General features: G+C 41.1%; 1 protein-coding gene across 1 annotated transcript; it reads right to left on the bottom strand.

Annotated features, from left to right (window-relative positions):
• Nucleotides 1-4536: 4536 nt before the first annotated feature.
• Nucleotides 4537-19328, bottom strand: LOC127547371 (C-type lectin domain family 4 member K-like). The gene is made up of 6 exons (XM_051974253.1): nt 19194-19328; nt 15627-15713; nt 12161-12235; nt 11645-11796; nt 7308-7423; nt 4537-6072 (listed from the first exon to the last, which is right to left on the bottom strand). The coding sequence occupies exons 1-6, from the start codon at nt 19228-19230 to the stop codon at nt 5916-5918; spliced, it is 624 nt and encodes a 207-aa protein (XP_051830213.1). The 5' UTR covers nt 19231-19328; the 3' UTR covers nt 4537-5915.
• Nucleotides 19329-26414: the final 7086 nt, after the last annotated feature.

The following is a 26414-nucleotide window of genomic DNA, read 5'->3' on the forward strand; positions in this document are numbered from 1 at the left end:
CCAACTTCTATCCCCTTCCCTCTATTACCAGACTCACTTTCTCCTTCATAGCCATCTGAGTCCAGTGGCAAGACAGGTCAGGATGATTGAAGATGATCCCAGATGGGAGAGCTTTGTATTTCTAAGCTGTATTTCCCAGGTCTCAGTTTGTCTGAGACAACATCTATTCAGTGATTTGAGACTAGGTAAAAAAATGAAGTAAAAAATGGCCTAGTTTGCCTATTCGATAAAAATCAAACTTCAGAGTTTCTGGCTAACACAGAAACAATGGGGCTAGGAAGAAAGAATCAAGATGAATCACCCTAACCCAGCTAGGAATAAAAAAAAAGCTGTGTATTTCTGCTTGAGATGGAGACAACTGAATAAAGAAGAAAAAAATAATCTAGCAAAAAGAAATAGAATATCTTGTTACATTAATTCACTAGCTATCTTATTTTAACCTATGTGACATATGTGTGTATGTGTATGTGTGTGTAAGCATCTATATAGATATAGATAAACATATATACGATGACCCATAAAGTTCAAGTGATTCTCTTCTCTTCATATTTAAGCAATTTATCTAATAAACAAATTTTAAATTCAATTGCAAGGCTTCTGAGCCATCAGTGAGGAAAAATTCCTACTATTTAGACCGAGGTTGAATTTTCTATTTAACCTGACACTTTTATCTCTAATATTTTAATGCAAAACTCAATTTACTGGAAATAATTGTTTATTATACTACGCTACATTTGCAGATAAACAGAAGCCGAAAAGGGAAATTGGTGTAAGAGCCCATTTTTTTCTTGGGACTTCCTCTAAGATGCCTGGAGAGCCAATGACCCCCATGAATATCTCCCTCTTTTCTCTCACAACTTCAATCTACCATTGCAACTCTGAGATATACCAGAATCCCATGATTTTGCCAATTTCTCTACTTCGGGAGCTCAGGATCTCTTTCTGCTTGAGAGCTAGCGCCTTCTTTTATATGAATTCCTTAACTATGACCAAGTCTTTTCCAAAAGGATTTATTGATTTAACGAGATTTTCAGACTGATTCACATTCAGTTCTGATTTATTGACTCAATCAAGAATTGTTCTTCCATAACTTTTGAGTGGGTGGGGTCCTTAAGAAAAAAGGAAAAATGGGAAAGAAGAGAAAATTCAATTAATATTATTTCACTGAAACTTCCTTTGATACTTATCAAATAAAGAATGTAAAAAAAAATAGTCAAACAAACAAAGAATATTTTTAAAAATCTGATAACTTTTTGGCACATGGCCAAGACTAGTCTTGAAAAAGCCAGAAGACAAAGTTCCTCCTCAGTGGAAGTCTTCAAGCCCAGGCTAAAATGGCCATTTGTTGAATATGTTGTAGTGGGAATTTTTTTTTTCTAGTTGGCCACTGACTTCCTATCCAACTTTCTATCAATTTCCAGGCCCACGATGATACAGATGGAACTGAATGTTGATAAAATCACTTTTTTAAAAATGTGCTTTGGAGTGAAATTTTTGCACGAAATTAATAGTTATTCTTCTCTAATACCTTTTTGTTTCTCCTTCTGGGATGTTTTCCTGACTTTATTCTATGGAAAATCTATTTTTTCCCTTCCACTCTTGACCTCAATTCTTTGCTCGATCTAGTTAACTCCCTTAATCAGGAGTTAGTTATTAGTTAATTAGTTAATTGACTGGATCAGTCAAAAGGCAACATGGAATCATAGAAATGTGGCTCTATGTGGTGTCAAAAGACCTGGATTCACAAGTAGACTCTACGATTAAGTAATTGTATGATCTTGGGCAAGTGTTATATCAGGGGGATGGAAAGAGAATAACTTGGCAATCTCCAGACCCTTTGGTCTGATTTCTTAATTATGGATTCAACTAGAATTAAGAAGTGAAATTTCTTATTAAAAAAAAAGTTTTCACTTTCTCCAGTGGTCTGAAATTGAGTTTGATTTATGAGGTAAGAGAAGAAAAAAGAGGAACTTTTCTGCCACATGCAGCATCATTCAACAAGTCAGAAACTTCCCAATTCCAAGTCAACAGTTGGGTGGAATGTATATGTCATGAAGTGTGAAGGTAAATTCTCATTATTATCCTGGAGAAACCACCAGGGCTGCTCATCTTTACTCCTAGAATACTCTTCTTCTGTAACAACAAAAATAACAAAAACCATGGTAATATTTCTTCTACTAGTAATAATCAACTCATAAATTTAGAATTGAAAGGGATTTTAGAGGTCTAGTTCAACTCCATTTTACAGATCAAAAAACTGAGGTATTTTACAGTTTGGGGGGGCAGAACCAAGATGGTGTAGAGGTAGCCGCCCAGATGAACTCTCCAAACATTCCCCTCCCAACAACTTTAAAATAATGAATCCCTCAAATTCAATTCTGAAATGGTAAAGCCAACAGAAGGTCCAGTGGAGACTTGTTCAATCCAAGAGCTCTCAGCAGACATTGACTTTGAAATAGGAGCTGGCCATGAGTCCATAGGTAGCTGCCACAGTGGTGGCAGAAAAATGAAACACTCTCTCTCTCTCTCTCTCTCTCTCTCTCTCTCTTTCTCTCTCTTTCTCTCTCTCTCTGTCTCTCTCTCTGTCTCTCTCTGTGTCTCTGTCTCTCTCTCTCTCTGTCTATCTCTCTCTATCTCTCTCTGTGTGTCTCTGTCTCTCTGTCTCTCTCTGTGTCTCTCTCTTTGTCTCTGTCTCTGTCTCTCTCTGTGTCTCTGTCTCTCTCTCTCTCTCTCTGTCTATCTCTCTCTATCTCTCTCTGTGTGTCTCTGTCTCTCTGTCTCTCTCTCTTTCTCTCTCTCTCTATACACACGCACACACACACACACATATATATATGTATATGTATATAAAAGAATTCTATCTGTTCAATAGTGGAATGGGCTGCCTCTCAAGGGGACAGATTCCAGTTCCTTGAGGGTCTTCTGGCAGAGGTTGGCCAACCACCTTTCCAGGGTCTTATATCGGAGTTCCTTTGGTGAATGGACTGAACTGGATGGAGGCCAAGGTTTCTTTCAAATTTCAAATTCTTTATTCTGTGTGAATCTAAGGATTCTTTGGGCCAGACATTGAAAAGCATGTGTCTTGTAACAGAGGGATGGGTTTACAGTGTTTGGACTACAAGTGAACTTTGAGGTCACCTAGTTTGACTCTTGCATTTTTAAAACCAGAGAGCAGTTAGCTCTTTCTAAACAAGGTTTCAACACTAGGATAATAACAGTAAAGAAAAGAAAACTGAATTTAAAAAAAACAAAGAAAAGAAGGAACTAATGCCCAGAGAGAGGAAATAACTTGGCCCAAACTTCATGGAATGTTGTCAGCACAGCTAAGACCAGCCTTCAGTCTCCTGATCCTCAAGTCTGGACAAAGCCTGAGCTTGAAAAGAATAGACGTGGGTTTTAGGACATCCTAGTCAACCTTGGGCACCAGCTAGGAAAAAATCAATGGGTTGGATGAGAAGGTCCCTTCCCACTCTCAAATTCTGATGTTGAAATATCACTTCCCATCTCTAGGCCTCAGTTTTCCCATCTGTAAGAAAAAAAGGTGCTAATAATAATGCATGACATGTCCACTTCATAAGGGATGGGCTGAATATGACACTCATCTTGGCGGCCCCTTGACCAGCACATCAGGAAAAGGCATTTTCTCTCAACAGAGGCTATTTTGGTTACTCCTCTGTTGTGTCCCCTCACTTATCTTTACTGATTGAAAGTTTCACTTGATTTCAGGGTTTACTGAAAAATCAGGTCGTGAAAACTTTCACTGTATCAATTGTCTTCAGAGGTTACTCCCCATTATGTCATCCCTGTTTGAGTTTATTCAACTCATTTCATTTTATTGATTCTCCATTCCTTAAATGAGGGCTTTGGATGGTCTCTGATGTCTCTTCCAGCACCAGTGCTCTATGATAATGATCTAATCCCTGTCATTTCATCTCAGTGGCTTTTCTTAACCCTTTCCTCTCCTACCTTCCCTCATCAGATCATCTCACCTGCTACCTTATTGTTTTCATTTCAATTTTCTTTTGCATTTTAAAAATGAGCCCTTTGCTATTGACAGTGAAAGTGCTGAATTTTTGCCAAGAAAGGACTGGATGCTCTCCAGCTTGCAAATGCTACCCAGATCGGTGCTTCCAAGTGCAGTTCTGGCCTTAGTATAACCAGAAATTATATGTTGAAGAACAAATTATGCGAGGCTATGTTTTGGATGGACTTTGTGATGAGAAGATAAAGACTCAGAATGATGGGATCTTAATGTTCAATGAACACGGGTCATGACAAATGTGTTCGCTGGGAGGCCCCATTGTAAGGTTGCCATATCTACACATGTGCGGTTTCCAAGAACCCAGCCCCCAGAGTACACAGGGATGGCCCGGAAGTTTTCTTCTAAATAATGAGGGACTAGAGTTCTCTGAAGTCCAGATACTGGGACCTCCCTTTCTCCTCTATGTCCATCCCCTTTCTATCAGAAGAGGAAGCTGTTAATGGGCTTCATACTTCGAGCAGTCAAAAGAATAGAAACAAAGAGCTTGAAACCAACCTTTTGAAGCTCTTTAATTCCCCTGGAGAGAGCTGAGAAGCGTCCATTGGAATCAAAACAGATATTTGCACCATGCTGCGGGAGGCAGATAGTACTACAGGTGTGATTACTCCCATTTTACAGATAGGCAAACAAGCTAAGATAGGATTTGCTCAGAGTTCCCCAGTTACCAGATTTCAAATATCAATGACCCAGGTCCTTTAGCACATTATCCGCTATATGTCACTGCCTCCAATAAAACCAGCGACTTTCAAATCAGCCTCTGAGCAGGTTCCCAAATCAAGGACAACTTCTCTGTATCTAAGGCTGTCACTCAGTAGGGTTCCTGGAGATGCTCTTAATGATTCCAAAGCCAAATGATTCCAAAAATGACATCGCTGAGTCAATTGAGGAAACTGAGTCAAAGCCCAGATTTCTCCAGCCAAAGCTGGGATTGTTCCTTACTTACCGTACTCCCTCTTCTGGGACCAGATTCCCAAAGTTATCTCCACTAGCTTCTTAAATCCTCAGAGATCTCATCAGTTCCCAGGGATTTAATTATTATCTTTACACAGAAGCATTCTGATCCCTCAACTTGCTGGAACTCACTGAAACCACCTGGCTTTTATCTACTTGGTAATATTTATTATTATTTTATTTTATTTATTATATTATAGTTATTATTATTTATTATCTTGGTAGATAATTGTATTTCATTTCATAATTAGGTACTATGTTTTTGGACATGTTTTTGCTGCTTCTCCTCTTAGGATATAACAGATCTGAATCCTTCCATCTTTGCATCCCTACTGATAAGCCCAGAGCCTGATGGAGTATAGAAACTTAATCAATAAATGATTGACAGGAAGAGGGTTGACCTTGAGACCTAAATATATCAGGGGTGGCTGGAGCTGGGACCTTGTAATTTCCAGAAGTAATCATCCACCCAGGGAACAAAGACCTTTGATGAGTTTCACATCAGATCATGTCTCTGAATTTCCTTCCCAGCTCAAGAGGTAGAGAAAGGAAGCCTGAAATGAACAAAAAGCTGTAAATAAGTCTGTCTGTCTGTATATGTCCATCTGTACCTATACATATATGTGTATATCTATATGTAGACATAGAGAGAGACAGCCACACGCATGTGTATGAAGGTCCCATGGAGGTATGAATGGAGGGCTATGACTGCAGCAGTGATGATGTGAAAAGGAGGGTCTGTGGCTGCCTGGGATCAGGAGCATCCATTGGTCCAGCTGATCAGGCCCAGAATCCTCAGCGTTAAGTGAGAAATAACAACGGAACCCACAAAGTAGGCGGGAATGGTGGATGGAAGAATGCTTGTATCTGTACCCATTCTTCAAGTCTGGTAGTCAACAGAGCTCCGAGATCACTTCCACTTTCAAGGACACAGCCCAGATGACTTGCAGTCCCATTTACAGATAAACAGCATAGGTAAGAGACAATTGTTATCATTCCATGATTGAAGTCTGTTCTTTGAAAAGTGAACACAGTGTTCATTATCCATTTTGTTGTTTGGCTCATTTTGTGCCCAAAACCTAGAGAAGGAAAAAGGGGAGAGAGAGAGAGAGAGAGAGAGAGAGAGAGAGAGAGAGAGAGAAGAAGAAGAAGAAGAAGAAGAAGAAGAAGAAGAAGAAGAAGAAGGAGGAGAGGAGGAGGAGGAGGAGGAGGAGGAGGAAGAGGAGGAGGAGGAGGAGGAGGAGGAGGAGGAGGAGGAGGAGGAGGAGGAGGAGGAGGAGGAGGAGGAGGAAGAAGAAGATGGAGAGAGAGGAGAGAGAGAGAGAAGGAGGAGAGAGAGAGAGAGAAGGAGAGAGAGAGAGAGAGAGAGAGAGAGAGAGAGAGAGAGAGAGAGAGAGAGAGAATTTTTGAGATAAAGGAGATTTACCCTTCCTTCCATTTCCATTTGTACAGCAAAGTTTGACAGAAAGCTCCCTTCCTTTTATTTGGGCCTCTCTCTGTGGAAAAGTCTAGCTTAGATTCTACTCCAATTTGGCTATTTAAAAAACTCTTAAATGATGAAGTAACTTCCAGCCATGAAGATAAGAGACCTCAAAGGTACAGCTTATTAATGTTTTTGGCTGTCTAATAAAGCCTATGGACTTCTTAAAATATTATTTCTAAATACATAAAATAAAATACGTAGAATTACAAAGGAAGCCAGATATATTAAAAGTTTTTTTTTATAGAACAAGCTCATCAAGCCCAGGTTAAAAATCTCTGCTCTGGAATCATTCAAGCTCTATTCCTTCCAGAAAGCCCCATAATTTCTCCTAAATCTCTGCCTGAAGTTTCCCACCCAAAATGGGCATTTGGGGCTACATACTCACACTCACTCCATACACATGTACTCTATTCATGTGCACACATCACATAATACATATACCACATAAGTATACTGTGAACATGTCTACATTCCACCCACATGTGGGCCCACACCACACATATATGCACATATCACATGCACAATTAACATACATGTACCACACATCAAACACATGCATACAGCCACGTGCACACATTTGCCATACTGTGCATACATACACAAGCCACAATGCACACGCACAGTGTATGCACACAGCACACATAAATGCACATGCATGTATGTATACCGCATACATGCTCACAGAGGGAAGAGACCCACACAAGGAATGGAGGACACATGTCCCTTTTTATGCACCTTGGGTTTTCCCTGGCAGAAAGCTCTCAGTGCCTCCATGGGCATTTGGAAAAAAGAAGGACCAGAGGAAGGAGGGCAGGGGTGTACAGGACTCACTCTTTGCTCTTGGTCCCATTATAAGGGGTCCCATCAGTCCATCTCCACTCTGAGTTCCACTGTTTATTCAATCCAATCCAATAGTTGCTCCCATCAGCTTTTTTAACAATAAATTCCTATGGAGCGAGAAGAGAAGTTCTTTTTAGGGAGGCACATGTGCATATCAACGTATAAATGTGCATTTTGTGGGGAGAAGCTAAACACATTCCCAGTAAAATCAGGGTGAAACAAAGAGCCCATTATCACTGCTGTTAGTCAGTAGGGTACTAGAAGTGTTGGCTTTCGAGATAAGAAAAGAAAAAGAAATTAAAGGAATTAGAATAGTCAACAAAGACATAAAACTATCACTCTTTATAGATACATGGTGATGTACTTAGAGAATCCTAGAGAATCATCCAAAAACCTACTTCAAACAAGTCACAGCTTTAGCAAAGTTGCAAGATATAAACTAAACCTACACAAATCATCAGCATTTCTATATGTTACTAATGAAGCACAACGGTAAGAAATAGAAAGAGAAATTCCATTTAAAATAACTAGAATATAATAATATTTAGAAAATATAATAATAATTAGAAAATAAATAAAATATTTGGGAGTCTACTTGCCAAGACAAATCCAGGAACTATATGAACACAATTACAAAACCCTTTTCGCACAGAGTCAGATCTAAACAATTGGAAAAATATCAATTGCTCATGAGGTCAAGTTAATATAATAAAAATGTTCATTCTACCTAAATTGGTCTATTTGTTCAGTGCCATACAAATCAAACCGCCAAAACATTATTTTGTAAAGCTAGAAAAATAATAACAAAATTCATCTGGAAGAGCAAAAGGTCAAGAATCAAGGGAATTAATTTAAAAAATACTAAAATACTCATTAATGAAAAAAATACTAAAAATACTAAGCTGTACTAGACCTAAAATTCTATCATAAAGCAGCAGTCATCAAAACCATCTGGTACTGGCTAAGAAATAGAGGAGTGGATCAGTGGAACAGATTAGATCCACACCACACAATAATTAAGGTCTATAGTAATCTAGCAGTTGATAAACTCCAAACTCCAGGTTCTGGGATAAGAACTCACTATTTCACAAAAATTGCTGAGAAAACTGAAAAATAATATGTCAGAAACTTGGCATAGATCTACATCTCACACAATATACCAAAATAAGGTCAAAATGGGTACATGATTTGGGTGTAAAGGGTGAAACCATAAGCAAATTAGGAAGGCAAGGGAGAGTTTATTGCTATACCACAACACAACAGGAAGCTTCAACAGAGGTAAGCTGGTGGCTGTGTCATATTGATCCGTGAGCAGGATTTATAATTCAATCTATAGATCAGACATCTATGACGTCTATAGCTGATTAACCAGATTGTAGAATATGGACCAGAAATGAACTTTCTATTCTGTTGTGGTATAGCAGCAGAGTCTTCCAGCTAATTGATTTGGGCTGGGATCATCTGAAGCTCCCATCAGAGTAAAGGCTACAGTTGTGTCACCCAGACCTGACTGGATTCTGAACTCTGTAAAGCTCAGACTGGGAGGACAACAATTAGGACAATCCTTAGAATAGGAAATGATGAAAGTTTGCAGGTACCTCTGAGATTTTTGATCAGGAGCAGAGAAGTGCTCCAAGTCTGAACCTGTATTAGGTTCCCAATCCAGTCCCAATCCAGAAAGCAAAAATAGAGTAATGAGGTTTGTTTTATATATATATAATAACAATTATAGAGTCAGGAATATCAACTCACAAAGTCAGAAGGAGAAAATAGCTTTATGATATCTAAAAACAAAGCATCAAGTAAAACACAACTTGGTTACAAAGTCAACTACACTGCCTAGATGAAGTGAAGCAGGAGTTTAAAACATTATGTAAATCAAATGATGATTTTAGAGAAAAGAAAGAGAAAACAAATGAAGTCATAAAGGAAAGACTTGGGAGCAGAATTAACAATTGAGTTAAAAAGAGCAAAAACCTAAGAAAGGCTCTTTGAAAATTAGAATAGACCAAATAAAAGTTAACGACTTCATGTGACAACAAGAAATGTTAAAGACAAAAACAAAAGGAAAAAAAATAGAAGAAAATGAAAACTACCTCATATAGAAAAAAACTGATCTGGGAAACAATTCTAGGAGAAAATAAACCTAATGATATAACATAAAATTCCTGATCAAAAAAAGAGACTGAATACCAGATTTCAAGAAGTAGTTCATCATAACTAACCAGGATTATTAGAGTCAGAAGGCAAAGTAAAAGTAGAAAGAAAGCAATGATCACCAAATGGAAGAAACTCCAAAATGAAAACACACAGGAACATAATAATCAGAATCTAGAGATTTCAATCCAAAGGAAAAAAAAAAACATTGCAAACACCTAGAAAGAAAAATTCAAACAATGAGAAACCACTCAGTAATACACAAATTTGACAGCTACCATTTTAAGAGAAAAGAACTAGGAATATGGCATTGCAAAAGACAAGAAATGAAAAACTTAAAACTAAGGATACTTTGCCAGAAGACTAAAAGATTGTTCTACAGAGATTATGAACTCATTTTATAGATATGGAAACTGAGGCCCAAGAAGATTTAATGATTTTTTTCTCATGGGTAATAGCTGTGACTTTCTGACTTCCTTGAGGATTTTTTGGTATATTTTCTGTTTCTGGAGAAAGAACAATGGAAAAATGAATCTTCAGTCACTTAAATTATTTCTCAGCTTTCCTGATAAAAAGCCCAATTCTGAGTAAAAATTTTGAAATATAAACATAGGATTCAAGGTAAATTTGAACAACAATGAATACAATTGAGCAATTGGAAAGAACTATATAGATAAAGGAGGGCAGCAAGGAGGTACAGTAGATAATGCACCAAGTCTGGAGTCAGGAAGATCTGAGTTCAAATTCAGCCTCAAACACTAGCTGTGTAATCCTGGGTAAATCATTTACCCCCTATTTGTCTCAGTTCCTCATCTGTAAAATGGGGACATACTGGAGAAGAAAATGGGGGCAAATCATTCCAGTATCTTTGCCAAGAAAACGTTATGGACAAATCCCCAATGAAGTGAATGTAAACACTCTAATAGGTGTAAAAGAAACTCCCTTGAACTATAATGTTATTAAGAGTAATAGAGGTAGTTAGGTAAGACAGAAGCGGTTTTGTTATGTTTGGGTAATCCTTAAAAAAGAAAGAAAAGGAGGACACAAAGAGTTCTCACCAAGATGACTTCCTGAAAGCAGGAAAATTGATCAAGATCTCATGTACCTACTCTAGAAGAAAAATCAAGGTCCGAAATTCTCATTAGATTAAAAATCAAAAATGAAAAATGAAAAAAACCATAGTAAGTGAGCCCTTCAACACACACACACACACACACACACACACACACACACACACACACACACAGTTACTAGAAGCCTATAGACAATAATAAAAATGGTATTGTTGACTAAGCAAGCCCCAGAACAAGCAACAAGTTCTCAAGTACTGACAGAGAGGAATCAGAGACCCATATCTCCTGGAGGGTTCTCTGTCCAGAAGCAGTTAAAGCTTCTCAAGAAATCCCCAAAGAAGTCAGAAATTCAGTCATCATTCTTGGGTAAGCCATGAAATCTCCTTGGATGTTCGTTTCCACATCTACAAAATGAACTAATTCGAGTAGATGACTTTTGAAGTCACAAAATCAGTATCCAAGTGGGGAAAGATTTCAGGGATCATAGAGTCCAATCCATCCTTTTTATTCCTTCTATAACATACTTGACAGTCTCTGCTGACTTATTTCAGGTGAGATCTTACTCCTGAAATAGCCCATTCCAGTGCGTGACAGCTCTCTCTTAGGAAGTTCCCTCTATATCAAGCTTAACATGACTTTTTTGGGGGTAAAATCACCATTGCTTCTGGTTCTGCCCTTTGGGGCAAATGGATCAATTTGGGGTCAGTTACCATGTCCCTCTGAACCTTCACTCCCCAAAACTAACATTCCCAATTCCTTCAGTTGATTCTGCATGGACTCAGAAGCATTCATCAACCCAGATACTTTCCAGATTGTTTATTCCCTTCCTAAATTGAGATTTAGAATCGAAATCCCCAAATTCAGAGCCAAACCAATACTCCACGAGTGGTTTGCTCATGGCCAAGGACAGTGGAAACATAAACCTCTCTACTCCTGGATCCTTTGCTTCTCTGAGGGCATTTTTGTCCTCGGAATGGGAAGCTCTGCCTCTGTCCCTTGAAACCTAAGGCCAGATGAGGAGAGAGGGGAAGTGATGTGCCCATGGACACCGTGACATTTCTGTCTCCCACCCCCAATGGTCCCAGGACTAGCACTGACCTGCTCTCCCACTGAGGTCACTGAGGTCAGGTGGGAGCCAAGGGATGCACAGGACCTCTCAGCCTCTTCCCAGGACTTGTCCTTACAGGAAAAGTAGTAGAGACTTCCATTGTGGACAATCCAAGCCTCTGGCACCTTGTGAATGAGGTTTTCTTGAGAAGAAAGAGGATCAGGAATGAGGAAAGAAGTGGCCAGAGCTGATCCAGATCCAGCTCTGCCCTTCTGATTCTCAAGAGCCTGAAAAATGGGCAATGGCCAGAGCTTGGTCAGCGTGAGTGCCTGCTACTATCTGAGCAGAAGCCCCTTGGGATCCTGGCGTTTCGGGTGAGGAGACTCTTGGGGGCCTGAGAAAGAAGCCTTTTCTCTCCCTTTTTCTGAAGTGGCCAAAATGAAGGGCAGTGAAGAAGTCAGCAAAGGAGCCCTCCTTCCCATGCAGCATGTTGAAGCTTGAATGATGGAGGGACTAGATTGGGTCGGGGGTCAGTGCAAAGGGAGAACTGGAGGACCCGAACTTACTGTTTTCCGCTTTCAGTTTTTCATTGGAGGCTTTGACCTTCACAAGCTGCTCATTTTCCCCTCGAAGATTTAGGTCTATAGAGTCATGGAGGTGAGAAGGAGAAAAGGCCAGGGATCAGTCTGGCAGAGGGTTAATTCAGTAAAGCTTGATTAGTTCTCTGCTGTGCCATGAGACCTTGGGCAAAAATTATATAGAGCTGGAATTCAGACACACAAGCTCAGATGTTGTGCTTCCTCCTATACCGCCCCACCACCCACCTTATCTATGTGCTGTTTTACTCTCCAGTAGGATGTAAGCACTTTTTGGGGAGATCATTTCATTTTTGTCTTTATTATCTCAAGTACCTGTCACAGCATCTCATACATAGCCATGTAACCAGTCTGCAATCTCTTTCCTCATCTGTAAAATGAGATGATTGGACTATTTGACCCTCAAAGATCCCTTCTAAGCTCTTAATCTAGAATCATAATTAAATGCAAAAATTAGAAAGGAGAATATAAAGAAATTTCTGGGGAATGCTCCTCTTGTTCTAGACAGTACTCCAGCAGAGTCTCAGGTCTCAGGAAGCTGTGGAGGTAAAGAGTGAAGATATATACATATATGAATATGTATTGTTTATGTGGGGAGAGAGAGAGAGAGGGAAAGAGAGAGAGACAGAGAGAGAGACAGAGAGAGAACAAGGAGGAAGAAGAGAAGGAAAAGGAGGAGGAAGAGAGGAGGAGGAGGAGAGAAGGAAGAGAGAGGGAGAGGAGAGAAGTGAGGGAGGGAGAGAAGGAAATGGAAGGAGGAGGAGAGAGAGAGAGAGAGAGAGACAGAGAGAGACAGAGAGAGAGAGCGAGAGAGACAGAGAGAGAGAACAAGGAGGAAGAAGAGAAGGAAAAGGAGAGGAAGAGAGGAGGAGGAGGAGAGAAGGAAGAGAGAGGGAGAGAGAGAGAGAGGAGAGAGAGAGAGGGAGAGAGAGAGAGGAAAGGAGGAAGGAGGGAGAGAGAGAGAGAGAGAGAGAGAGAGACAGAGAGACAGAGAGACAGAGAGAGAGAACAAGGAGGAAGAAGAGAAGGAAAAGGAGGAGGAAGAGAGGAGGGGAGGAGAGAAGGAAGAGAGAGGGAGAGGAGAGAAGTGAGGGAGGGAGAGAAGGAAATGGAAGGAGGGAGAGAGAGAGAGAGAGAGAGAGAGAGAGAGAGAGACAGAGAGACAGAGAGAGAGAACAAGGAGGAAGAAGAGAAGGAAAAGGAGGAGGAAGAGAGGAGGAGGAGGAAGGAAGGAAGAGAGAGGGAGAGGAGAGAAGTGAGGGAGGGAGAGAAGGAAATGGAAGGAGAGAGAGAGAGAGAGAGAGAGAGGAAAGGAGGAAGGGAGGGAGAGCTAGTAAATACTGAATTTGACTTCGTCTTTCTGACTTCATTCTCTATCTACTGTGCTACCCAGTTGCCTCAGAGGGAATATATTTTAAATTAAGAGGGCATGGCCCTTTGGAGAAATCTCCCATGAAGCATGGGTGTGGCCACTACTGCCTCGCTAAAAGAATATTTGGTTTTAAGGATGGGGTTCTGGGGCTCGGGAGGCAGGTGGACACCTGCTGGATGAGCGGCCACGTTCTGTGGCTGGCAGAAGTGAGTTCACTGATGGGAGTGCAAGCCCCATCCTTGACACGCGGCAGCTTTGTGACTGGGCAAGTCATTTGACTTCATTTCACTTGTCTAGGAAGGGACAGTCAAAAACCACAAGTCTCGGAGTAAAATGAACCCAGAGACCAGTGAGTTCATCCTCCTTCTCATCTTAGGTACCAGAATCGTACCAAGGAGCTTTCCCAGAGTTTCCTCCTGGGGATCTCTCTACATGGCTAAGATTATAGATCTGAATCAAAAGAAAAAAATACAGAACAAAAACCTGTGACCAATAACAATACCATAAATACATGTATATGTGTATACTATATGTATATATGGAAAATCCTTTATGCACATCAAAATGTGTTAGAGTAGAAACAGTAGCAATAGCAGCAGCAGCAACAATAACTAATGTTTATACGGAGTTTACTGCAAGCCAGTCGCTGTGCTAAGTGCTTTATAATTATTATCCCATTTCATCTTCATGACATCCCTGGAAAATACTATCCCCAATTTGCAGATGAAGAATCTGAGGCAGGAATGGAGTCATTCAGTCAATGACCCAGAGTCATTCAGTCAATAAGTCTTTGTGACCTCAGGTGTTCCTGAATGGATGGCGAGCAGTTCTGATGGTGCCATTTTCCATCTGGGAACCCATCCAACTTTCTTAATTTTTAAAATGAAAGAGAGAGACATAATAATGATAATGTCTAACATTAATTAGCATTCAAGATTTACAAACCACTTTATATATCATTTGGTTCTCATAATAACCTATATATATTTATTCTCTATCATTATTCTCATTTTACAGATGGGGAAACTGAGGCTGAAAGCATTAAGTGACTTCCCCAGGGTCACACAGCCAATAAATGCCCAAGGTAAGATTTGAAAACATGTCTCCATGACCCAAAGCCCAGCATTTTATCCACTGGAGTCCATCTGCCCAGATAGTCAAATCATAAGATAAAGAATAGGAGCAGATCTTTGATGATCCCCATGACCCTCAGATTCACTGCTGATATCTGATGGCTTCTGCGACATTATTTTATTTGAACTCTATGACTATGTTATCCCCCTTATCCAGATGAGAAAGGGAAATATTGGTTTGATCTGGTTCTTTGGGCCCGTAGCCACATAGTTAGGAAGCCTCAGAGACAAGGCCCAAGAACAGTTCTTTCTGAAACTCTTCATGGAGCCCCAGGGCCTCCCCAGCCCAAGGGTGCTAGTACCACTTCACCTCTCAGCACGTATCCAGATCCCAAGTATTTATTCCCCAGCCAAAAGGCCCCACTTGCTCTTCCTCACGCATGGGATGCCCACTTGCATGCCTTTCCCTCCCCTCTGTAGCCCCCTTTCAAGCTTACCTCAAAAGCCCCTTCCTCTTCCCTGGAGTTCTTCCCTCAACCCCTCTACCCCATGTTGCACCTGCACCTGCATTGTGGCCAGCCCAGTGTACCTTACATTTTCTTTGGGTATTTTTGTTTATTTGCTCGATATATTCTCATGTGTAGGTGCCATCTCTCCGGCTAGCTTGTTGGCTTCCTGAGGGCAGGGCTTCCTTTCTGCGTGTTTGTGTCCCCAGTGCTGAGTACAGTAGCTAGCCCGCTGTACCCAGTGTACTAAAAACAGACTGGTTTTTTAGAATCTCCTTTGCCTTTGATTCCTTTCCTTTCCAGAGAAGCTAAAAACAGGGGTCAACACTTGCCTGTTCCCCCTTGCCACACCCCACTCCTTCCCCTCCCAAACCTATTACACAATTCAGTCTAAAGCCCCCAGACCCTTCTTGCTTTAGTCTTTTCTCTCCACCTGATCAGAGAAAGAAGTTTGCCTCCTGGAGCCCTTCGAATGGAAAACTTACACAGAAAAACCATCACTGTCAGAGCCGCAGCCAGGACCAGGGCCAGGAGAGCCAGGGCAGTGTGGATGGCCTTGAGGATCCTGTAGACTGGACAGGGGAAGAAAGGAAAGAGCCTCTTGTCTGTCACTGGCCACACTCCCAGTACAGGAGTGTAGGACACAGATTCAGGACTTGAAAGTCATCTAGTCTGAAATCCAATTTTACAGATGAAGAAATTGAGGTCCAGAAAGGTTGAATGGCTTATGGAGCTAATCCATGTGCAAGGTAGGATGCAAACTTGGGTCTTGCTGACCTCAAGTTTCACACTCTGTCCTGGAATTGGAACATAAATCCACTAGTCTTTCTAATGTGCCATGAGATCCACAGATAGAACTCGGATCAAGGGAAAGGGCTATGATTAAACAGCTACTGTATACTAGGAACTGCAGTAAGCACCTTACAAATCTTATCCCATTTGATGCTCACAACCCTGGGAAACAGGTGCTATTATTATCCCCATTTTGCAGATGTCAGGGAGCAATTAAGTGATTTGCCCAGGGTCACACAATTAGTGTCTAAATTCACATTTGAACTAAGATCTTCTTGAAATCACCTGTGGAATCACCGTCTTGCTATTTCAAACACCTGCTCCTCCACAAAGCCTGTTCTGATCCATCTAGTCCAGTCGTGAGGATCATTTCTCCTTCAGAACCTACATAGCACTTTGTTTCTGGCCTCCGGAATGCACTCATCCCATATCGGGAGCAATATGGCGGCTTCTCTCTCCGCCTTTTCCCTTTACTAGACTGTGAGTTCCATGTAGACAGGGAATCCTATCTTATCCTTTTGTGCATCAGACAGTGCCTAGTACAGTGTTCTCTACTCCTGAGAACCTTCCACTAAATCATGTATTCACTTGATGGAGAGTATTATGGGTTTCTGAGGAAGACCCATCAGTCCTGCTCCCAGGCTGCACACAGTCTAGCAAAGGGAGAAAATGCGAACACAAGTCCCTGGGGATCACGGTGTCCCAAGCCGGTAAAAAGTTCAGGGACCGGATCAGAATATGGTTCGAATTTCCCGCCCCCCCCCACTTAGAAATCCCATCTGGGTGTCTTAGGAATGACCCAGAAGAAGATCCAGAAAAGGAGACTGAACCAAGGTCGGACAGAGAAGGAGAAGCAGGATAGTGTAACATCAAAGAGTGTCAAGAGGAGGGGATCAACAGTGTCAGGGGCCGCAGAGAGAAAAAGAAGAATGAGGACTGAGAAAGGTCACTAGACTTAACTAAGATCCCTGGTAACTTTGGAGAGCTCAGTCTTGGTGGAATGATGAGCCAGACTACAGAGAGTTAACAAACTGCAAAAGATGGAGGAAGTCACAAGGGGAATTGAGACTGGCTTTGAGCCTGGAAAACATGGAGGGACTAGCAGATGAAACAGAAATTATAGGAATCTTGAAGACAAGAAGAAGGCAGACAGTGTTTAAGGTAGAGGAGGAGAGGAGAGTGAGGAAGTTGAATGGACATCGTAGTTGTGAAGAGGGAAGGTTTCTTTGTTCGGAGGGAGGACGGGTAAGTTCAGGGAGGTTGGGACTTGTCTTGAGTGACTCAGCTAACAAGTGTTGGAGCCAGCCCAGTCCACCCCCTAACCCCCACAAGGGCTCTGCCTTCCCTTCTGGGTTCTTGTGCCCAAAGTGTCCCCTGTTTTCCCTCTTGAACAAGAATCCCTAGCGTAGGATACAAGCAAACCCCAAGGGAGTTGGGTCTAAGCCATAGTGGGACCTCTTCCAATCTGTTGCCATTCTTCCCACCTTCGGAAGGCAGCATGGTGAGAGCCAGCTTCAGTCTGGTTCTGGGTCTGAAGAGATCAAGACCAAGTCTAATACATCCCCCCATGAGGCTCCTTTCAAATTCTTCATTAAACATGGCCTTCCTCCTCCTTTCCCCAAGCCTTCTCTTTCTTTACCAGGATAAATATGCCCAGTTTCTTCAATTAATTTTCCTAAACTCAAGGCTCTTCCTCATTCTGATTCCCCTCCTCTGGGACAGTCTACAATTAATCACTGCCATTCTTAAACCTTGGAATAAAAAAAACTGAGCACAGTACAATACCCCAAGTGTGATATGGAGTAGTGGATAGCGCCTTGGACTCAGAGTCAAGAAGACCTGAATTCAAATCCGACCTCAGACACTTACTATGTGATCTTGAGTAAACCATTTATCAGTTGTCTGCCTCAATTTCCTTATCTGTAAAATAAAAATAAGAGCACCTTCCTCCCAGAGCTGTTGTTATCAAACGAGATACTATCTGCAAACCTTGAAGAGTTATATAAATACTAGTTATTAGTGTTATGTGGGCTGACAAGAGTCAGATGCAAGAGATCTCCTAGTGCCTTATTCATGCAACATCTAGAAGGGACCCCAGAAATCTTCTAGTGGCTATTATAGTGAGAAGGGACCTTAGAGCCCCTCCGGGCCATTCCCCACTTCCAGATAAGTGCCTGACATAGGGTCAGCTTAGAAATAGTAGACCCATGAATTGAAGCCAGTTCTCCTTCTCAGCTCAAGACTCTTTCCATCACACCCCAAGGCTTATCAGGCTGATGGTTCTGTCTCTCCTCCTCTCTTAGAATGTCTACTGCTAAAAACCTGGAAAGATCTCCATAAACTGATGCTGACTGAAGTGAGCAGAATTGGGAGAACATTGTACACAGCAGCAACAAGATGGAGGAAGGCTTAGCTCTTCTCAGCAATGCAGTGATCCAAGATGATTCCAAAAGGCTGATGATGGAAAATGCCATCTGCATCAAGAGAAAAAGCTATGGAGACTAAAAGCACATCAAAGCCTCCCATCTTCACTTTGGAAGAGGGTTAGGTTTTTTCTTTCTTATGGTTTTTCCCTTTTGCTCTGAATCTCCTTTCACAAAATGACCCATGTGGAAATATGTTTAACATGATTGTATATGTATAACTATATTCAATTGCTTGCTATCTTGGGAAAGGAGAAGGAAAGGAAGGAGGGAGAAAATTTGGAGAGCTCAAAATCTTATAAAGATGAATGTTGAAAACTATCTTCACAGGTAACTGGAAAATCAACTAATAAAGAGAAAAATAATAATAAAAAGAGAGTATGTGCTGCTTCAATTTATAGATTAGAGCTCATCTTTCCTCTGCCTCAAGTCCCTGGCTTATGACCTAAAATGTATCTTGGGCAGAATGAGGTGAGCAGAAGGAAAAAGACTTTCTACTTCAGATTAGCAAAATTTGACCCCCTTTCTCCTAAGTTTTATTCCCCATCCCCAGTTCTCCAACTTACCTTCACTTACCTCAAGAGAATTATACCATGGATTAGTCAGCCTTGTGAAGAGTATGTTTGAATAACAGTCTGGACCACCTGAATTGGAAATCTACCTATATGACCCTGATCAGGCAGCCTAAGTTAACCTTTCTGGGACTCAATTTACTCATCTTTTGAATGAGTTGGTTGAACTTGATGAATTCTAAGGTTCATTAGCTCTAGAATGATAATCCTGATTTTCTGGAGATTTGTCTTCTCCACCTTTCTCAGGGACTCCCCAACACCTTACCCTTTTCAGTCTGATGCGATTCATTTTCCTGGGCCATATTTTCAGAGCTTTTCCATCAGTGCATCCAGTTCTCCTCAAGAGCAGCTGGTTAGTGGGATCCCTTTCCAGTTCCGGGTCCTAATTGAGAGAGCAGTGCCCTTCTCATGATCAGAGCAATACAAGAGGAAGTAACAGATTCAAATGTTTGGCTCCATTACTTCCTCCCCTTGTTCCCCCATGATGGGCATCCAATGGGAGGCAGTGCCAGAGATTGGTTAATCTCCCCTGTTCCCCTTCCTCTTTTCCTTATTGAAGAGCTGTACCTTCTCTCCCCTTCTTCCCCCTACTCTTCCTTTCTTCCTAATAAGGAAAAGAGGGAAATGGTAGGGAATGTTAGAGGAAGTACTGTGATATGCTAGAAAGAGCACTGAGAGTCAGGAGATCTGGAGTGAAATTCCGGCATTTTATGTGCGTCTCTGTAACCATGGGGAAATCACCTGAAGTCCTTGTCCATGTTCTCCCTTATAAAATGGGAATCAAAACAGTGATTCACAGGGTTGATGCGAGGGAAACACCTTATAAACTTTAAAAGTGCACAGAAATGTGATATTATTATGATGATCCCAAATCACCTCAGAAAGAAGTCCCCAGATGGGCTGGAAAGGATCTGCTTTGGGGAGATATCCTGTACCCTTTTGCCACACAGTTGGAAGCAGTTTCTTTCCATTGGCTGCATCTTTAAAAACAACTAGTCTCTGGTACTGTCTCTCTGACCATTTTTCTCTGTGGGTCTGTCTTTGTGTCTCTGTCTCTGTTTATGTGAATGTATCTGTCTGTCTGTCTCTCTCTGACGAGGGGAGAAAGCTCTACTTGATTACAGGATGAGAACTATGAAGGGAGGAAGGGATAGCTTTTCCTCTACATTTAGATTCCCCCAAGAAAGGATTGAAATTTCCATCTGTTTATTTATTCTTTTCACTTCCAGGAGCAGATGATGGAGTCCCCAGAACCAAGAGCTCAAGCTACAGCAAATTTGGAGCCCTATCAGGCCAGATTTGTTGCTAGGCTGAGAAAGTTGGGTTTGGAGACACAAGCCAAAGGGGTCTTTGGGTCTGGCACTTGGTGGGACCATGCTACATAGGAACTAAATTGAACAATGAACCTAATCCCTCTTCCCTCCCCAGAGACAGTAGTGGTGTAAGGTGGGGAAATTATGTCCCTCATATTAGCATGTTAGTTCTTGCTACATATTTGAAGCAAATACTCTTTTGTTAAAGTTAATCTTACTGTTATAAGTAAGAAGGCTAGAAACTAGGGGACCCCTAAAATTGAGAGAATATATCTGGGGAAAGAGGAACTTTATTCAATGGCAAAGAGAAGATCCCTTTCAAACCATTAGAGTACCTAAGAATCTAGAGGACTGTGGGACAAAAAATAGCACAGAGCCATGTCTAGCTCTCAGGCAGTGGGGCAATGTGTCATTAATCATTCAAAAATACCCACATGACCATAGTGATTCTTTAATGGTCTAAGTGACACCCTTTGTTTTCCATATAACTCTTCTCTGTGCATCCTGAAATTGTGTTTACATGTTTTGGCTGTCATGTTATACTTCAGATATTTTTTTATTAGCAGTCCACTTAAAGCTCCAGAGCTTTCTCACGTGGATTAATATGTAGTCATGTTATCTTGTACAGATTGTTGGTAGTACTGTTTCCCAAATCCCACATCTCAAATGGGAGACTTTATGTTTTCCCTGTTGAGTTGATTCTGATTCTACACCACCACCACCACCCCTGGCCATAGCACAGCACCATGCAATGACAATTGGATTTTGAATGAAAGGATCTAGGTTCAATCCTAGTTCTACCACATTTTCCCCATCTGGCCTTGGGCAAGCTTTATCATCTCCATGGGTCTCAGTTTCCTTCTCTGTAAAAAGAGGAGTTTGGACTAGATGGTCTATAAGTTCCTTTCCAACTCTGATGGAACCATCTTATGAAGCCCTGCCCTTGGCATTTGGTACAGAAAAGTCATGGGCTAAAAGATAAGAGAAACTTCTGTTTTGACCAGAATCAGTATCTAGCCCTAGAAACAGCACTAGACTGGGGTTCACTGATTAGCCCCATGGCTCTTAGGAAGTCCCAGAGATAGAAGCTGTTTCCTTATTCTGAGAAATGGGGGTGGGGGAATTCCTAGATCACAAGCTTCTGTAGGAGGAAGAAGAGATCATCCTGCTGGAATTGGAAGGGATCTTAAAAACATCTGCTGAAATCTCATTTCCCAGGTGAGGAAACTTCCCTCTCCCTCAGAGGGGAAATACCCCAGACCACACAGGTAGCTGGAATTCAAACCCACATATGAATCTTGCCCTTTTCCCCTGGTCAAATGACCAGATTCAATTCAATTCTGACCATCAAAAATATATTAAGTGCTTTCAGGCACTAAGTTTTAGGGATTTGGAGAGAAAGTTTCGATGGCCCTTGCCTTCCAGAAGAAGACATTTTTCCTGTAAGAGTATAATTAGAGAGTAATTTAAGCACAGAGAGAGAACTAACATCCAAAAAAGATCAGAGAAGGCTTCAGGAAAGAGGTGAGCCTTGAAGCAAGAAAAAGAATCTGAGGGATAAGGGTGAGCAGGCATTCTGGGTTGAGAAGAAGGGCTGCGCAAAAACTTAGAGGTGGAAGATGGATCATTAAGTCTGGAGAATGACTGATCTGACTGGAATAGAAAAATGAATAAGAGGGACCAAAATGAATTAAGGTTGGGATAGGAGATTGGAGTCAGGCTTTAGAGGATTTAAATACCAGATTATAGGTGGAGGAAAAGGAAGAGGAGGAGGAAGAGGAGGAGGGAGAGAAGGAGGAGGAGGAGAAGGGGGAGGAGGAGGAGGGGAAGGAGAAGAAAGGGGAGGAGGGGGAGGGGGAGGAAGAGAAGAGGAGAGGGGGAAGAGGATGGGGAGGGGAAGAAGGGGGGAGGAGGAGGAGAAGGGAGGGGAAAGAGAAGGGGGGAGAGGAAGGAGGAGGAGAAAGAGGATGGGGGGAGGAGGGGGGAGGAAGTGACTGAAGCATCAAGAGCATAGTGGGTTTAGATTAACACTCAATATAATAATTCTGCCAGCCATGTGAAGGCAGCAGTATCTCAGGGGAAAGAATGATGAATTCACAGAGAAGGCAGCCACTTTGAAATTCCAGTTCAATCCACCACTATGGGTCTCACTTATTTATGAAATGGGAAGTTGGACTAGATGGATTCTTAGGAGCTTCTAGATCTAAATTTAAGATCTTAGAGTCTTGGGAAGGATGGGTTAGAGAGGGGAAATGGTCAGAGACAGGAAGACAAACAAAAAACTATTGTAATAGTCCAAGATAAGTTGCTGAGATGCTGATACAAGGTGAAAAGCAAGTGAATGGTGAGAAGATGATGGATATGAAAGAAATAGCACTGAGAAGACTTCCAAACTGCCTGGAGAAAAGGAGTGAGGAAAAAGGAAATATGGATAATGACTGGTATTAGATCCTAGATCACTGGAAAAATGATTGCCCTGACCACTACCTGAATCTCTCTTCCTTTCCATCCCTCAGAAATCTCTCTTTTAAATTTCACTTCATTATAATTTTTTGACCATCACAGATCATGATGACTGCTATTTCCTTGTCCGCAGCTCATCATCCCTTCTTTCTCCTGGAGTACAGCACCTGGCTTACCATTTTCCTCTTCTCTCCAACTCCCAGTCTCACACTATGGACTTTTACCAATTGAGTTGATATGCACTCAAGCCCCAAAGCTTCCATTTCTTCAATCTACACAAACATCATCAGCTTCTTCATTGTCCCACATGAGACACAAATCACAGCCTAGAGCTCACCACTGTTGACAAATAGTTTAATTCCTTAATCAGAAACTTCAATATGAGCATTATGTCCTTTTATTCCATATCTCTCTGGACCGTGGCCCTCCAGAATTATCCTTTTCCTCTGTCTAGACTGAAGGAGATGAGATCAAAGGCTGAATAAATAAAGATTTGCCTTGATTAAAAAAGGGGGGCTCCCTCTCCTCAGAGACTTGAGCAAAAAAGGAAAAAATGGGTGAAGATATAGTGTGTGCAGAGAGGGAAAGCTCAGAAGAAATGGCTTCAGGGTTAATTCAATAATAATCTAAAAGTCAGTCAGTAATCATTTAAGCATTGGTTCTATCCCAGGCACTGTGCTAAAAACTGGACACAAAGTAAAAGCAGTCACTGCCCTCAGGGAACTTCTATTCTAATGTTGTCAATAAAGTAGCAAGGGAGATGATCTCCTGGGGCAAGTTGGTGAACAGAGATCATGGAGCTTGAGGATAGAGAAGAGGGTTGGAATAGCTAATGTGGGGACCATGGTAGAAACCATAAGGCCATAGACCTAGGACTGGAAGATTCAGAAGCCATTTAGTCCGATTCCCTTGCCAGCTTCTTTACTCAAAGTCAAACAGGGATGACTCAATCAGGGTTGATCTTAGAGAAGGAAGGTCCTGCTTCAGTGAGGATCTCATGAAATTAGACATTTTGACTTTATTGTGAGCCCAGGAATCACAGTCCAACTTTGAACCAATGAAACTAAGTGAGGAGACATGACAGGTTGGCCAGAATGGGCTGGAAGCTGGATCTCCCCACCTGGAACAGATTTTTCCCTGATATGTTGGCAAAAAAAAAAAGCCAATTAAGCAGAAAGAATTGCTCTGTAATACTCAATATTTACATTCTCTCAGTATTTGAAAGCTTATAGCTTAGGGCACCTCTGTGAGGTAGCCATACTATGTATTATTCTGTCCATTTTATAGATAAGGAAACTGAATCCTGGAGGAAGAAAGTGACTCCACGGAATCATAGATTTTGAGAGTTGGAAGGGAGCTCCATAGGCTTCCAGTCCAAAAAAGGAGTCCATGATCACATAGCTAGGAAGTGTTAAAGCTGGGAATTCAAGCCATGTTTCTTGATTTCAAACCCAAGCACTTTTTCAACATTAATCTACCACCAGAATGAGAATAGCTGGATGGAAAATGTCCTGGCTTGGGAATCAGGAGACTTGAGGGCTAGTCCCAGATCTGTCCTCACATTTCTGTGTGATATCAGCTGATTTCCCACCATCACCACCTCCCACTTTAGTGCTTTAGTTTTCTCTTCAGTAAAATGAGGAAGCTAGACTAGTTTGCTTTTAGCTCTGTGACACCATCCCTCATTACACAAACCCTGAGCCAAACAAGCTTTTTCCTAACATCGAGTCTAAATTTCTTCCTTTTTACCTTTACCCCATTGCTTCTGGTTCAGTCTTCACAGATTCAGATAAATACATGTAATTCTTCTATTTAGTGACAGTCCTTCAGGGTCATATAGATAACAGTCATGTCCTCCTGGAGACTTCTCCAGGCTAACTGTGGCCATTTCATTTGACTGATCCTCATACATTATGGCTCCAAGACCCTTTGCCAACCTGGGTCATCTTCCTTTGGACAATCTTGTACTCACTGACATTCTTCTCAAGAGTGGGCCCCAGAACCATACATAATTTTCTGGGTGAGAGTGGATAAGGGAAGAGTATCAGCACCCCATTCCTGGGAGCACTGCCCCAACTTAATGCCAGTCAATTCACACATGAGTCAAGATATCACCCTTGTGATGTCATTGGTGCTCTTCAAGAATGAAGGATGACAATTCTCCCTGTGCAGCAGGAGAACTGTTCGGTTCTGCAAATATGTATTGTATCTAGGATATACTGCAACATATTTAACATATATAGGACTGCTTGCCATCTTGGGGGGAGAGGGAAGAGGGAGGGAGGGGAAAAAACGAAACATAAGTGATTGCAAGGGATAATGCTGTGTAAAAATTATCCTGGCATGGATTCTGTCAATACAAAGTTATTATTAAATAAAATTAAATTTAAAAAAAATAATAAAATAAAAAAAAATGAAGGATGAACAACAACACAAACAATGATGCAATGATCCCCTTGCGGTACTTGGCAATCACGTTACACAGGTGATTCATACTGAGCTTGGAGAATATTTTTAAAATCAAATCTTTTTTACAACAATTGTTATATAACCACTTCTCTATCTTATTATTACAAATAATATAATTAATTATAATTAATATATAATAATTATTATTATGAATATATAATTAATAAATAATATTATTATAAATAACAAAAAAATTATTCCCAAGTGCAAAACTTTACATTTATCTCTTTTGAATTCCATCTCATTAGATTGAAGCCAGTACTCTACTTTGTCTAGATCATTTTGGATCCCAGCTCCATCATCCACAGAACTATCTTCAATCCAACTTCTTGCCACTTGCCATTACTATATACTTGCTATACCTTTATTTAAGAAATTCCTATAAATGTTTAACAGAATTTGGTCAAGTCCTGATTCCTGGAGTACTCTACTAAAGACCTTTTGCCATATTGACATTGAATGATTATTAACTACTACATATTGATTCTAATCATCCAACCACTTCATTGAAATGCCTTTTACTAATTTATCTATCGACCAAGGATAGGTCCCACAGGATCAAGAAAAGGTCATCACTGCATTTGAAGAATAATTAAATTTTCAGCTTCAATCAATTTTTGGAAAATTATTCTAAATGATAAGGAAAGGTCAAGGGAATTGGTAGAAGAAGGAACCACATAGATGAAGTCACAAATCTTTAAAGTACTGAGTGACCCAATAGGATAGAACCCAGGACTTGGAGTCTGACACACTCCAATTGGAATTCTGCCTCTGATGCTTATCAGCCATATAGCCTTTAACAAATCACTTTAGGGGCCGCTAGATGGTACAACGGATAGAGCCCCAGCCCTGGAGTCAGAAAGACCTGAGTTCAAATATTGCCACAGACACTTAACATTACAAGCTGTGAGACCCTGGCCAAATCACTTAACCCTAATTTCCTCACAAAAAAAGTAAAAAACAAAACAAAGTCACTTCAGTTTCCACATCTTTAAAATTAGGGCGTCAGACTGGATGAATTCTAAGGTCACTTCCAGCCCCAAATCTTTGATCTTATGGTCACTCTTAGTAGGAAGAATGTTACCAATATAATTTTTTTTAGGAAGAGAATTTTAAAATCACAAACAGATTTCCCTCAAATTATACCTAAAAGACCACAAGTGTGCACCCATAAAACTCACGGCAAGCACAAGTCAGTTTAGGTGGGAGTTTGAAAATGGGAAATTTACAACTTGTTCAGT

Source organism: Antechinus flavipes, chromosome 2, assembly GCF_016432865.1.
Source record: "Antechinus flavipes isolate AdamAnt ecotype Samford, QLD, Australia chromosome 2, AdamAnt_v2, whole genome shotgun sequence".
Classification (NCBI taxonomy): Eukaryota; Metazoa; Chordata; class Mammalia; order Dasyuromorphia; family Dasyuridae; genus Antechinus; species Antechinus flavipes.